We start from the raw sequence: 14,627 nt of genomic DNA, 5'->3' as shown, positions 1-14,627 counted from the left end.
AGCAGGACTGTGTCAGCATAGCTTTCATCCACTTGCCATGAATGGTCATGTCCAGTGTGGTCCCAGCAGGCCCCACCCTTCACTCGCCAAGTCCTGAAATTTCCTGTCCCTCCAGTAGCCTGGTGGCCTGGATGGAACACGTCTATGGGCCATATGTTCGATACCCCGAGCTTGAACTTTAGAACAGTAGCTGGACCCAGACCAGGTGATTTGAACCCCTAAAAGATTAAGTGGTAACGTTAGATCTCAACACCTTAAAAATAAATGAAAAATCATTTAGTAAGCTTAACTTCCCTTTAGTAAGCCCTACACAGATACACAGCCCTGTAACACCCCCCCACCCCCGCTCTATTAGAAGTTGAAAAGGAAGAACGATTTAAAGAATTACTTAATATTATTTTTAATTTTAAAATACTTATTGTGCTCAGATACTACATGTCTGAATACCATATATTTGGGTACACAAGAAATATCTTTTATGCCTGACTAATAATAAATGAATCCAGGATTGCTTTCATCACTCTACAAGAAGAAAGGTAGAATTCAAATAAATGGAATCCTTTCAAAAAGTTAATGTAAAAATTTTAACCAATGTGTTTTAATGTTGAGCCAAAGTACGATTCCCATCCATAAAAACCCACAAGGAGGATAAATAAAATTCTACATGGAACTTTAACATTTTCCTCAGTAGATTCTATTTTACTGTTCTCTTATGCATCACTGTTCTATACATACTCTTATAGGGGTTAGTTCCCCTACCAGGAAAGATAGTGTGGTAGATCATCACCAGATATAAATTGTAGCTTCATTGAATTCAATGGAGTTATGATAGCTTATACCAGCTGAAGACTTGACTTTGTGGGTTTGAGCTGCCAAACCTACCAACTTCAGGATACATGCTGAAGTTGCAAGCATTATAGCTGCCTCCAAATGAACTGTTATTGGCATGGCTCCAAAGAAAATGTGCTGACAGGACTTCTGCTACTACTGGTTACTGTCTCTGGAATATTTTACAAAGTGGCAGATGTTTAGGGGTTTCCCAGAATGGGCCTGTCTTGGTATTGGGCTATACTAATGCAGAACTATATTCTTAGGTTTGATGCAAGGGATAATCTGTCTCTCACTTATTCTCTTCCTTTCTACCCTCTTTTATACTTGGTATCCCCATTTGGAGCTGGAGCCCAGAGCTAGCTCTGCCTGAGGAAGTAGAAGTGGTGTTTCTGAAATGACTAACACTCCCACCATTTTACACCCACACAAGTCTGTTTGCAGATATTCCCTCTCCATCTACAGCCTTGCAGAACCTCTTTTCCTTCAAAACTGGGTATTTATGAAGGATTTGTTAGTTGAAGGCACAAGAGGTCACTCTTGCTTCACTACAAGGAGAGCAAACATCCATCCTCCAGTCCAGAGTACTTCATTCTATTCGAATTCTCCAAAAGCCTCCATGGCTGGAGAAACATACATGACAGCATGCTAATACCACCTTCTATGTGTGTGTGCCACGAGAATTTACTGAGTTATTTCCTCTATGTTTCACAAATTAATCTCTTTCTCTTATTTAAATAAGCTTTGAATGCTCTCTAAATAGCTACTGGACTAGTCTCTACAGAAGCAGGAAAAGGGGTCAAATCTGAGTCAGGCAGAAAGCTTCATAATGACTTCAGTGGTATTTAGAGTAGGTACATGGTCTCCCTAGGAGAGAATCTGGGAGGAGCCATGACTATTCAGACCTCTCCGTAACTGGCTAACTACACTCTACTTCAAACCGTATGTGATTATGCTGCTGTCTAAAGTCATGAGTATGCCGCAACTCGATTATTTGTTGTCTATTAAATCTTTTTTTGTTTGTAGCCTACATTGCCTGAGTTTTAATAAGCACATATAATACCATACGTCTTCCCAGCACTGTATAGACATTGGCTATTCTCCGATTTAGCAGGGATGTTATGAGGAATAAATAAACCCTGTACATTGCTTCATGTCAACTAGTGTATAACAGCTAAGGATTATAATAATTTTGAATAAACTTGAAAATTAGTTATGAAAAAATGTGCAATTTTCACAAATCCATAAAGACCTGACTGGCCACGTCCAGATGAGCACATCTGTGCAGTATATGTGCATTGCATACATTCAGATGTTCTCTGTGCTGCAATGGAGCAGCATAGAGGGTTTTTTTGACCCCTAAATATTCAGGGGTCAAAAAAACCTGCGGGGGAAAAAAATGCAGAGCAGTGTATGAATGGGCAGCATGCACCGCTGAAAAGCTGAGCCAGGCTGCCCAGAGCCATGCTGCAGCTGCCTGCCAGGCTCTGTGTGGCAGAATTGGCACTGCTGCAGCCCTGGGAGGCCCCCAGGGCCCCAGGTAAGGCTACTAGGGTCAGCCCAGTGCTAGCCCCAGCCTCCCCTACCCGACCTGGGGTAACCTGCCACTCACCAGAGCACATGTGGCACGGATGTTCCCCAGGGACAAGTAGCAGAGGCGCAAGGTTCACCGCTGCTAGTTGTCTCTGGGAAACCAAATGTCCATACCACTGTGTCTTTCTGACCAACTAGGCTAAATCTTGTAAGATACCGAGTGTACTTTCATTGCAGTTTACTGAAGTGAATTCAGCTCTGGCAGGATTTAGGCTTATCCACAACAATCTAGCATACTTCATAATCCCTAAGCAGTTCCCTTGTACAATCTGCTCTAGGTATGTGGTGGGAGGCAGGGGTTGATTCTGTTCCATTGATTTCAGTTAATGCAAAAATGGCATTTGCATATCTGAATGGTGCAGTTCTTTGCTTTATTATCTGTTTGCCTCTACATATATTTGGCTGCATGCAAAAACTCATGTTCTGTCAGATAGAGCCTTTTTACATACTTGACACATTCTGCCACTCTAAACATGACTTATGTTTCCTTACATAAATAAGTTGTACCTTGATACACAATTAATATGGTCTTGTTCCAAGATTCTCAGAATGATGTTAGCATGCATAGATGGGTTTCTGGGATTGGCATTAACATGAGAGCGAGTGTGCTAAGAAATATTTTTTTAATTCCCCTGTTAACTGAATTTCCTTGACACTTGTGGAAGTACGTTATTGTCTTGGTGGCTCACTGACATGCTGTAGAGAATACAGAGTGAAGGTCATCTTTTACATCCCAGTTATCGGCATAGCTAGGGCAAAACCAAATTTATTTTCCTTCAGAGAATTGTCCCAGTTTCTCTAAATGTGGCCCAATAGTAGGAACAATAGTAGTAGTAGTATAGTAGTAATAGTAGTAGTAGCAACAATATTTGATCTCTTTCTATAATTATTACCTTAAATACTGAATGAACTAGTGAGTTACTAGGGTGTTTTCACTCCTTTTATTTTTCTTAGACACGGAATAATTTTGAAAGTACTAGGCAAGAAGTGGAGCGACTGATGCAGAGAATGAAATCTGCCAGCCAGGATTACCGACCACCAAGTCAGTGGACCATGGAAGGCTATCTCTATGTCCAGGAGAAGCGTGAGTAATAGCATATGTACATATATACCCAGCTTTGAAAACTGCTTTACTATTTGCCACTTTTAAAGTGTGCTGAGAAAAAACATAAGATCTGGACAGGGCAAATTGTGGGTTTTCTATCTATTTTGTTTGCTTAAACTTTGGAAAAGTCTGACCCACAGGAATACTGAGAACTTTCGCAAGAGGTGTCTGATGCCACCTAAACATAGGCTGGAGGAAAAAGTAGAGAAGCCTGTTTTATTAAAACTAATAAGCTAGCTTCTTGGCTCCCTCCCTTACCTCAGGGAACCTATTGTCACTGTCTCTGTCTGTGTCTAGCAAAACCTTGTGGAGATGATGTGTTTGAAGAGGTCATTGGGGGATCAGGCAAGTGGGCAAGGAAGAGCATGTCTGCACTGACTGTGCTGGCCCTGAGAGCCCTATTGCTTACTTACTGCTACTCTATATTTACCATATCCCAAAAAGTAGGCATTGCAACAATAGCTCAGGGCATCCTAAGGCTCTCTGCCATGGGCATTCTAATAGCTGTGTTCTCATGACTGCTCTCATGTGGCTGTGTTTTAGGATAAGAGCATGCGCAGAGCAGAAGCCAGTGGGTGAGACACACTGCTCAGAAGCACTCTTGGGTTGTACGTGAAGCAATGTAGACAGGCCCCCAGGGACTATTCCATGAGCAAGTTTAAGTTAAACTCACAATGTAGACCCTTCGAAGCAAAAAAAAAGGAACTTAATATGTGAGAGAAACCATATGAATTACAAAGGCAAAAGGAAACTGGATTATTAGTTTGAGGTGTGTAGGCCTGTTCATTTGCGTTTAAATGATAGGAATAAGAATGAAGCACTATTCGAACAAGTTAAAAGAAACAGAATTAAAATGTACAGACTTAGCAAAAATACACTGCCAGGAGCTTACCAATAAATGACAAAGGGAAGGGAAAATGGAATCAGAAACCATAAACATTGAATAGTCAGAGCAGTTTGACTCTCATCTGAGAAAATGCAGTCCTGGCTACCAAAAACTGAGGACAAGGGGAGGAATAGCTGTGTGTGATGACCAAATACCACTGTTAAGATCAAATAAAACGTAGACAATCTGCCTGAGTTAGCTGTACAAAGATCACTCTACACCCTCAGTAAAGCCATTCCCATCCTATGTGCTATCTCAACTGTATATGATGTGGGTCGAGCTGGTGCTGGCAAATGACAATAAACGTGGTTTAGATATTCTGTGTGATGTGCAAGTTTTATTACTGTTTAAATGAAATACAATCTTTAGTATTGCTTATCCTACAAATCCATTTTTTTACTCGCCTGTAAAAGTAGGAGCTTTCTGGGCCTAATATTAAAAGGCAGGGTATCTGGAACTGGTCTCAATGGTCAGTGTAGGTTCAGTTATGAGGGTCTGTATGGTGTTATAGATAATTGATTTCCCCAGACTAATTGGTTCACTAAAAGCTCACCTCACAAGCCTGAGCTCCTATTATATATATGAGCCAAATGAAGGGAGATAAAGTGCTGATGTTAGTTAACCTGGTTCACTTTTAGCAGAAGCTACACTAAAGAGTTTTGAGCAGATCCTGTATATGCTAATTGAATAATAATACAAGTCTTTGTTAAGTGGGAATTACACAAGGCACTATTATTGGGAGAGCAAGAAAGGAGAGAAATGCTGGGCACATGCAGTGCTTCATTAAATAGTGAGAGGCCAACTTGACATCCTCTCACTGAAAGGAGATTTGGTCATTAGTTTACTTTGGGAAAAAATAACAGTCTGTCATCTCTGCCTTATAGAGATTTCCTTATACCAGTGTTAGCCTTCCACAACCAGTTATTAAGGATGCTGTCAAAAAAAAGTATGGTTAATATGTACTGCCTTCAAGGACAAAACTCTGCATATCTATTATTAGTAGTGCACAAGACACAACATTTATTATTGCAAAGGATGATATAAATTCACTATCAAATAAGGCTGTTTTTTTCCAAAAAGTAAACTTACAAAATGCTATAACAAACATATAGAAACAGCAGCATGAGGATGAGATAGTGGAACACTTGGGTACCTCTCTGTACAAAATATTGATGTGTATAAAATAGCAACATGTACAGAAAAAAGTCTAACATTTATTTGAAAATGTTTGTCCTTATAATGCAAAAGTGGGTAAAATACTGCCATGGTTAAAAGTATATTAGAAGAATCATCCATTTATATACAAAAATAATAGTTCAGAAATAAAATAATCAAGTATTGGGGCTATTTTGTTTTTGTCTTGTGAAATATAGGTGAGGAGAGATGCTTTTCTGAGCATATTTGCATGACAGGCATGTATGTTTGCATGTTTAGAATCGTGGTTTGTCATCCAAATGATTTACGAGACTAATGAATTCTTTGACAATGTCATTGGCTTTGTGTATGAGCACCTTTACAAGGCAAATCTGTAGTAATTGACACAGACTTATGATGATATTTTTAACATCTGTACTTTTAAAGCTTAACTGGTTTACATTTTAATAAAAAATGTTACCGTAGCAACGTTTCATTAAAAAACAAAACTGCATGTCCAGTCACATGCTGTAACTGCCAAATTTTGCCCTTGATATGCCCCCGCACTTTCCATTGAAATTATCGGGAATTGTACCTGTGGCTTGAGGATACCATCTCAACCCTTTCTTCTTTTAAATGTATTTAGTAATCAAGTGCATTCAAGTATTTTGGTGCTGGCTTGTTGCTATAGTGACTTAGGTTGCAGTCACGTAAATGTTACAAGCACAGTCCCCATAAAGCTCAGTAGTTGAATGGGAAGTGTCTGAAGCACATTTTGGTTCTATGGGAAACATTTATTTTCTTTTTGAGCTTGCTTTTTCATAGCAAAGGTGCCTCCTTTGATCAGAATCTGCATCTGAGCATGCAGAGTAGCCTAGTCTGGAGCAGGAGAGTAGCTACACTGAACAAGCAAACCTGAATTATTCTGTTCTCAGTAGTGCTGAACTCCTACTGGATGTGTTTCCCAGACTTGTGGAGGCATATGCCATGCATTTTTGTGCTTCAGTAAGGTGAACTGGTCTCTGGTTCTTTTTTAGGCATATAACAATAATTGTGAGAAGCAGTGGAGGGCTGTCTGTATTTAAGTGTTGTAGGTTTGAATCCTCATTGCAGATGAAGGGCTGGCTACCAGACATCATGAAAGATGAATCTGAACTCTAAGAAAACTTGAGTGAAAGGGTTTTGTGGGCAGGCAGAAGTGGGATTCAGGATAATTCTTGGGCAAGAACCTAAGGTAGTTCTGCAATGAAGACAAGCTATAGGTCAGTAATAAAAAAAGGGCTTCCAGATAGGATTAAGCTATGGCTTCTTCAGGATGAGTTATAAAATATAAGCCACCAATTAGGGAATATTGAAAAACCTTATGCAGTTATACCAGACAGTATCCCTTTGAGTCCCTAGGACTGTTTTTAGTGGTTCTGCTGGAATGTGTGCAGCAATCAGTTTGTGGGTAGTTTGACCTTTTGTTCCTTTTCTTGCCAATACTAATCTGTGCTTTTCTACCAGAAAATGTATTTCTAGTCTTTATTTGCAAAAACATCCTCAATTTAAAACCATTACCAAGGGTCAGAGTTAGTCATGGGACCTTTTCTTACAGCTATATTATTCATAATACTCTCACCACAAAGTCATGCTTCCACTTATCTCCTTAGTACAGTCCCACTCCAAATGACAGGAGACAAGAAGGTCTACACTGAGTTTCTGCTTCTAACAGTCATAATCTTCTCTCCATGCTTTCCTCACTTTTGGCACTCTTGCTCTTTTCATAGATCTCTTCCACCAACTTTATGGGAAGAAACGTGATCCCTGAGCCAGTTCTTTTTCCCAAAGGGGTCTGAGAGAGAATTTCTGTAAGAGCACCAAAGATATTGCTTATCTTTGGCAGGCACCGTTGGGAGCTGAAAAGCAATCTGCAGGAGGATGTGTTTTGACTTCATGATTTCATGACTGGTGTGTCCAAGTCTGTGGGTCGTCAGCCATTCTTTCAACAGAAAGTACCCCAGAAAAGCAAAATGAAAGCTCCTGTTCTGCAACATTACTACCTAGGCAGAGGTGGTTACAGAAACTTACCATGCCAGTATTTGGAGAGTAACTGATTATCTTAACTCATAAGTTATGATGTAGGTGTAGGTTCAGTTATGAGTTATGAGTTAAGAGAAGGCAAGCCATGTATCCCAAGATGTGGCAGGATTGAGACTACTACCACAAAGAGGAAGCAGCAGCTGGTGGTGGTTGGCAACTCCCTTCAGCAGGGCATGAAGGCATCCATCTGCTGCCCTGACCTGTTGGCTCGGGAGGTCTGCTGCCTGCCAGGAGCCTGCATCCGAGACATCCCAGAAAGGTTACCCAGACTGACTCATCTGATGCTGCTCATTCATGTGGACACTAATGATACTGCATGGTAATTAAGTAGGAAAAATTGGAGATCCTAACATAACTGGGATTATGGAGACATGATGGGATAGTTCATGTGATTAGACTACTGTTCTGGATGGTGTCACAAACTCACCATATCTTGAGGTGTTTCTGGGATGTCATGTATATTTTCTTGAGTTGATTTTATTGATATGGTGTGTGTGGTTTTGATAGATGGCATTAAGCTGCAGTTAGCCTTATATTGGGTATAAATATATATTTATGTGCCATAGCAGGTCCAGGATTGCATAACATGATAATGATTTTAGGTGTTGCTCCCTAAACAGAATTTCACATCTGGCAAACAATAAAAATCGAAATGGCGCCTTGGGACCCCTTGGCACAATTTTGTCTGTTCTCAGTGATCAAGCAGCAGACTTCCATGAGTGATCAGGTGCTGAAGGACATCCCTGTAGATGCGAAAGTACACTGGGAGCATGCCTCAAAGAGGAGCTGGGTCAGGGTGTGCTACAGATGTGTATAACTTGTTTAGGAGGGATAAACAGGGTAAAAAAGGAGATATCTGTTTATTCTGAAGCACATTATGAAATGGGAGGTAGGTAACTGCAATTCTCTGGTTAAAGGTCGGAAAGGAGAGCAACAGAGGGATGTCATGGTTTTAAAAAGGCCCTTTTAAGGGTCGGGAAAAAGCTATCCCAATGAGATGGAAGAATAGGAAATGCAATAGATGAGAAAGAACTTTGTCACTACAGTGGTGATTAAGGATTGGAACAGGCATTCTGAAGTTGTTGTTGAATCTCCATCCTCTGAAATTTTCAAGAGCAAGTTAGAAAGACACTTGGCTCAGACAGATGTCTCCTTTTTTCCCCTCCTTGTCCTTCCATTAATCAGGGATCCTTCCTTGAGTAGGGAGCTGAACTAGTCGGATTTCATGAGGTCCTTTGCAGCCCTGCCGTCTTATGTGACATGTTCCTAAGAGATGTGTTCAAGGTTATAAAATCAGTGTATGTCACATCCTGAAATAGAACAGAGGATTTTCTCAAAGTGCTGCACTATACCTCTTCTACTTTGCACCTCTTCTACTGTATATAGCTATAACACTACATAAAATTATTATAACATTTCTGAATGGCTTTTTTTTTAATATTATTTTTCTTCTATCTAGGACCCCTTGGATTTACTTGGATAAAACATTACTGTACTTATGATAAAGGGACAAAAACTTTTACAATGAGTCTAGCTGAAACAAAGTCTGGTGGGAAAGTTGTGAGTATTGCATTGAGTTATACCCTAAATTGTATATGAACTTTTTATATGAAGACATCAGCAAGACATATAAAGAAAATCGTATTTAATCTATCAGAGGCATTCAGGTGAACAAATGAAGAGTTGCTTTTGCAATAAAATGATTAACATTGGCAAATGTTTTTACATATGAAAATAATGGTCATATTACATATTTGAAATAAAATTACCTACCTTTTATGTAATATATTTAGAAACTATTACCATTGTAGTCCTGTTTCCCATGGTATATCAACTGACATGAAAACTACAGGACTTAGCACTGAAACAGGAGTTAAATGTCCTCATCTTTGTATTTTTAAAAAATGTTTATAATTTAATCAGATCAAGATATATGGATTTTGGACTACTGCATACCAACAGGTTTCCTTGTAGAGGTGCATGTATTTCCAAAGTGTAATTTTATATTTAGATGTTTTATCTGAAATAAGTACGCAATTATATGAAGAAGAAACTATTTAAATTATATTAATCTACAATATGAATAACATTTTGGGATGATTGTAAAGATGTTTATATAATGTTAAGTCTTTAAGCATATTCATATAGTTAATGTCATGTGGTTAAACTTAAAGATCAGAGCCTTGCTGTCACAACATTGTGTCTATGTATTAATTTCCCTGTTTCTTATGCTTCTTTTATAGAATGGCCTTGTTACAAGCTCACCAGAAATACTCAAGTTAAAATCCTGTATCCGAAGAAAGACAGATTCAATCGATAAACGTTTCTGTTTTGATATTGAAGTATTTGAAAGGTATGATGGTTTTTTAAATTATTATTTTTAATCAAATTAATTTAATTACCATGCTATAAAATAGCAGTACTTCTGGACAATATGTGGTTCTTATTATAACAGCCACAAAATATTTCTCCATTTATCTGTGTACAAATGAGGACAAGTTTGCAAGAGTAAGCACCTAGTTTCTCCACATCTATTTTTTCTGACCAAAGAATGGATAATACTGTCTATGTGATCTTATCATGGTCAATATACCAAGCTAGGTACATAAAAATGGATTCTTGCAGACTTTGGGTTTCAATTAGAAAGGCTGGTTTTAGAAATTTGTCTCATAAATCTCTTTCTTAGACATGTTTTTGTTTTTCCCACTTCTCTCTCTCAGATACAGAATTTCTTCACTTAAAGTTTGCAATTGTAAATTAATTGTTACAATACTAAGTTTTTATCCATATATAAAGTAAAAGAGAGAACTTATTTTTCCCGTAAGCTGACATAATTGCATAAATGTTTCGCCAAGTACTGCTGTACACATTTAATTGTCCAAAATGAATAGAAACAGTTTTGAATATTTGTGAGAAAATACATATGGACAATACTCCATGAACTTAATCTTTATTCATTAAGAAATTAGAGCTTGATAACAGGAGAGAAATACTAAATAAATATCTTCCTTAAAGTCTTGGTGAACTAAGCAGGGATAATAAATTCACACTCTTAATATAATTTTTGCTTGGTCATTCTCTAAAAGTCCTGCGGTATTTTCTTGAATATAAGATGATCATGAATATAAGATGGTCCTCTAATAATTGGATTCTTTATATGGAATTTTTATAAATTTATTATAAATTTCCAGGTATAGAATCTAATTATTGGAGGTTTGCAAATATTACATATATGGCGTGGTTAACATGTCCAGGTTCCAGGACAATGACCTGCCTGATCCTTGGGATATTGCATGGAAGGATGGGCAATTTTTTACATGTGGTATAAAATTCCTTAGATCTCAATCATGCCATTAGTTTAATATCTCCCAGGAATTGTAATTTTAAAACAATATGAACACAAGCATTATATTCTTTTCTGGTTTTGTTCAGAATCAGTGAAGTGACAATTTTGTTTTGGCAAATAAAACCAGTGTTGTTGAAATTCAAAGGAATTAAATATATCCAACAAAACTACGATAGTAGTAAAGTAGCATAAAGAGTTTTGTCCTTAAATCCATAGTAATGTTTTATAGTTCTCTCATGTTCACTATGGTTTACTTTAACAAATTATCATACAAAGAGTTTACATCTAAAGGTAATAAATTGTTGTTTCCACACCACAACCTTCATCAAGATATTACAAACTGCATCTAGCAGCTCACTTGCTCAGAGCCGGCTCAGTATGCTCAGGCTGTGAGAGAGTTAACTGGATTCTGCCCCTTCTGCTTTCACAGCTACAGAGAAGCATCAGCCTTCTTAGCAGCTATGAGTTACAGCATCTGTTTGCTTCTGCCTACACCTCCCCTCAAGAAAAATCAGCTTTCCTTGATTAAGACATGAATACCACTTTTAGAGGGCTGATTTTGGGGGCAGAGGTACATGTGATATGCAAGTAAATACTGTACTTCTCTAATGCCACAAAGTAGTCTATACCTGAGACTAAAGCAATGTTCTTAGTTCTTCCCTGTTGCCCACTGTATGCATGCAATCATGCTTTCTTTATTTTAATGTCCAGAATGCAGATTTGGGGGAAGATAAATAAATTGTAAATAATGTTTGTTTTCTTTTAATAGACCTGGGATCATTACACTGCAGGCTTCTTCAGAATCCAATAGAAAACTTTGGTTAGAAGCTATGGATGGAAAGGAGCCAGTAAGGAAATTTTGTTGTTGTTATGCAGTCCGATTTCTCATAAAAAATGAGTCAAATTGATGTGAATTTCAAAATACTTCAAACTTATAAGACACATGTACAATTCAGTGCATATATAATATATAGTAAAGTATTTATCTTATATAGGTGATAAGGTAAATAAAATAGTAAAGTAATAATTAAAGAATGAAACTAAAAAAGGATATCTCCAATCTGAATTCACACTCGGCTTCATTTGCTTCATTACTTAAGGTTTTCATAGTCCAACCAGCTGCATAGTATACTGGCATACAGAATATATGGGCAGAGATATCATTTTGCTCTCCTTGGCAGTATAACAAAAAGTCATCTTGGATGTCAGAGGCCATCAGAGGCCTCCACCCAGACGGAGCCGTGGTTCCAGGCTCCATGCAGACGTTCACCAGAAACTGGGGGAACGATTGTTCACCAGAGCGCACCAAGGGATGATAAGGTCGAACGGTTATAAACTCCAGCAAGACTATTTCAGTCTGCACATAAGAAAGAATTTCTTTACTGTCTGAGCCCAAAGGTCTGGAATAACCTGCCATTGGAGGTGGTTCAAGCATCCACATTGAATGCCTTTGAGAGAAATTTGGATGCTTATCTTGCTGGGATCTTACGACCCCAGCTGACTTCCTGCCCTTTGGGCAGGGGGGCTGGACTCAATGATCTTCCAAGGTCCCTTCCAGCCCTAATGTCTATGAAATCTATGAAATGTGATGCCATGGAGAAGCAGTAGCAGGTGCCTCAGGAGAAAGAAACAGGAATAACAGCCTTTAAATGCCAATAAACAAGCTGATAAGAGATTTCTTTCTACCATTGACCCTCATTTGAAATTTTCATTGAATACCAAGATTCCTTGGCAGAGACCCATTGTGAAGTAAATGATCAATCAGAATTACAAGCTAAACTGAAAGTATTCTCACAGCCTTCCTCCTCGACTGGAGCAGTGCAGAATGTAAACAGGATCCATTTATAATAGTAGTTTCCATAATACTAACTCCAAACATCTTTAAGGTGCTCAGGCATCTAGTTTAACTAAACTGTCACCAGGGAGCTTGCCCACCAGAGCCAATATTTTAAGTTTAATGCTCTGGTAAGCTTGTTCATAGTAATAAATGCCAGGAGCAAGGCTCTCCTCAGGTAGACTGCTAATACAAAATTTGTAGGTGCTGGCTTGAGAGTTGTCAACCAATTTGGTACTAGGAAACTAACACTTAAAATCATAAATGTTAATCCTTTGCACTAATTTCTTTTTCAGATTTACACACTACCTGCCATTATTAGCAAGAAAGAAGAAAGTAAGTTTTTCATTATATAAAGTTATGAAATGTACCTAGATTTTTAAAATGCCCTTCTCTTCTGGCAGACAAAGTTCTTTTGGTAAATCTGATATCTTTTATTAGACCATTAGTTGGAATTTGCAAGCTTTTGGGCACAAACACCCTTCTTCAGGCTGAAAAAGCATCTGCAGTTGTACTGTGCTCTTCCTGGATGGAATAGAATAGAATCAAAGCCAGAGGTCAGCATGCAAGAATCCCAGTCAATTGAAATGCAAATTGAGGCAGTCAATGGGCAAGAAACAGGTAGGGGTCCAGTGGGGAAGAAGGGGAATATAGACCTGGTGATAACATGTAGCTGGTGAATAGTAGAGAGGTTATCTGGACTATCAGATAGCAGGGAGGTTAGAATGTGCCATAAATCATGGACATTTTGTCCATGATTTTTTGTATCCAGTAGATTTATGAAGTAAAGTTCATAGGCTCATCTGTGAAAGGTGTTTTGTAAAATCCCTTTGAGGATTAGAACTGAGAGATTAGAGAGAGGGTGGTTGTCTTGTGAGAAATCTTTCACCACAGGTAATTAGGTATTCTTCTCTTTGATAGATTTTTGATGTGCATTCATTCTGGTAGTTGTTGTTTGATTTCTCCTACATATTTTCCATCCACGTATTTAGTGCACTGGGTGAGATGTATTACATTTCTGAAGGTGCAAGTGTAAGATCCAGGAACGGTGATGGTTGTTGTAGGGTGTAGTTATTGTGGGAGTGATGGAGATATGTTGGCAGGTTTTACATTTCTTGTCATGACATGGTCTGAATCCATTTGGTGCATCTTGGGCCATAGGAAGTTTGCTTCTGGTGATGAGGTTGGCGAGGTTCAGTGCTTGTTTAAAATCTAGGATGGGTGATTCTGGGAAGATCTGTTTAAGAACTGGGTCTTCTTCTAGTATGGGTGCAATTATTTCAGGATTTTCTGTATAGGTTCCAGGGAGGGGTGATATGTTATAACTAATGGTGTGCAATTCATGGGGATTTTCTTTTTGTACTGCATCAATTTTTCACGTGATATCTGGGTGGCTCTTTCAAAAGTATGATCTATCTTTCCGGAGGAGTGTCCTTGTTGAGTGAAGGCCCTTTTGATATTTGTGCGGTGACAATCACAGGTGTTCTTAGTGCAAATTCAGTGGTTTTGGAGGGCTTGGCTGTATATTGTAGCTTTCTTGGTGTGTTTAGGGTGATTGCTGGTTCTGTACAGATATGTATGTTGGTCCATGAGTTTCTTGCATGTGGTAGTTTGTATTTTACCATTCTGGAAAGTGATCATAATGTTTAAAAGGGGAATGTTGGTGCTGGAGTACAGTAGACCCTCAATTTATGCGAGTGTTGCATTCTGGGGGAATTTCGTATTAGTCAAATTCACGTAAGTCGGGATTCATAGATTCATAGATGTTAGGGTCAGAAGGGACCTCAATAGATCATCGAGTCCGACCCCCTGCATAGGC

At 38.6% G+C, this 14,627-nt stretch overlaps 1 protein-coding gene across 4 annotated transcripts in view; it reads left to right on the top strand.

Annotated features, from left to right (window-relative positions):
• ARHGAP42 (Rho GTPase activating protein 42) overlaps positions 1-14,627 on the top strand; it is a 332,737-nt gene that overhangs the window by 252,819 nt on the left and 65,291 nt on the right. For all 4 annotated transcript variants that reach the window (XM_025209311.1, XM_025209310.1, XM_006027992.3 and 1 more), the window contains exons 8-12: positions 3,376-3,505; positions 9,088-9,188; positions 9,872-9,981; positions 11,744-11,822; positions 13,105-13,144. In XM_025209311.1, coding sequence (XP_025065096.1) covers positions 3,376-3,505; positions 9,088-9,188; positions 9,872-9,981; positions 11,744-11,822; positions 13,105-13,144 — 460 coding nt within the window. The remainder of the gene's footprint in view (positions 1-3,375; positions 3,506-9,087; positions 9,189-9,871; positions 9,982-11,743; positions 11,823-13,104; positions 13,145-14,627) is intronic.

Source organism: Alligator sinensis, unplaced genomic scaffold (genome assembly GCF_000455745.1).
Source record: "Alligator sinensis unplaced genomic scaffold, ASM45574v1 scaffold18_2, whole genome shotgun sequence".
In the NCBI taxonomy this organism is placed as follows: Eukaryota; Metazoa; Chordata; order Crocodylia; family Alligatoridae; genus Alligator; species Alligator sinensis.
Note: the sequence above shows the minus strand (reverse complement) of the source record. Positions and strands in the feature narration are given on the sequence as shown.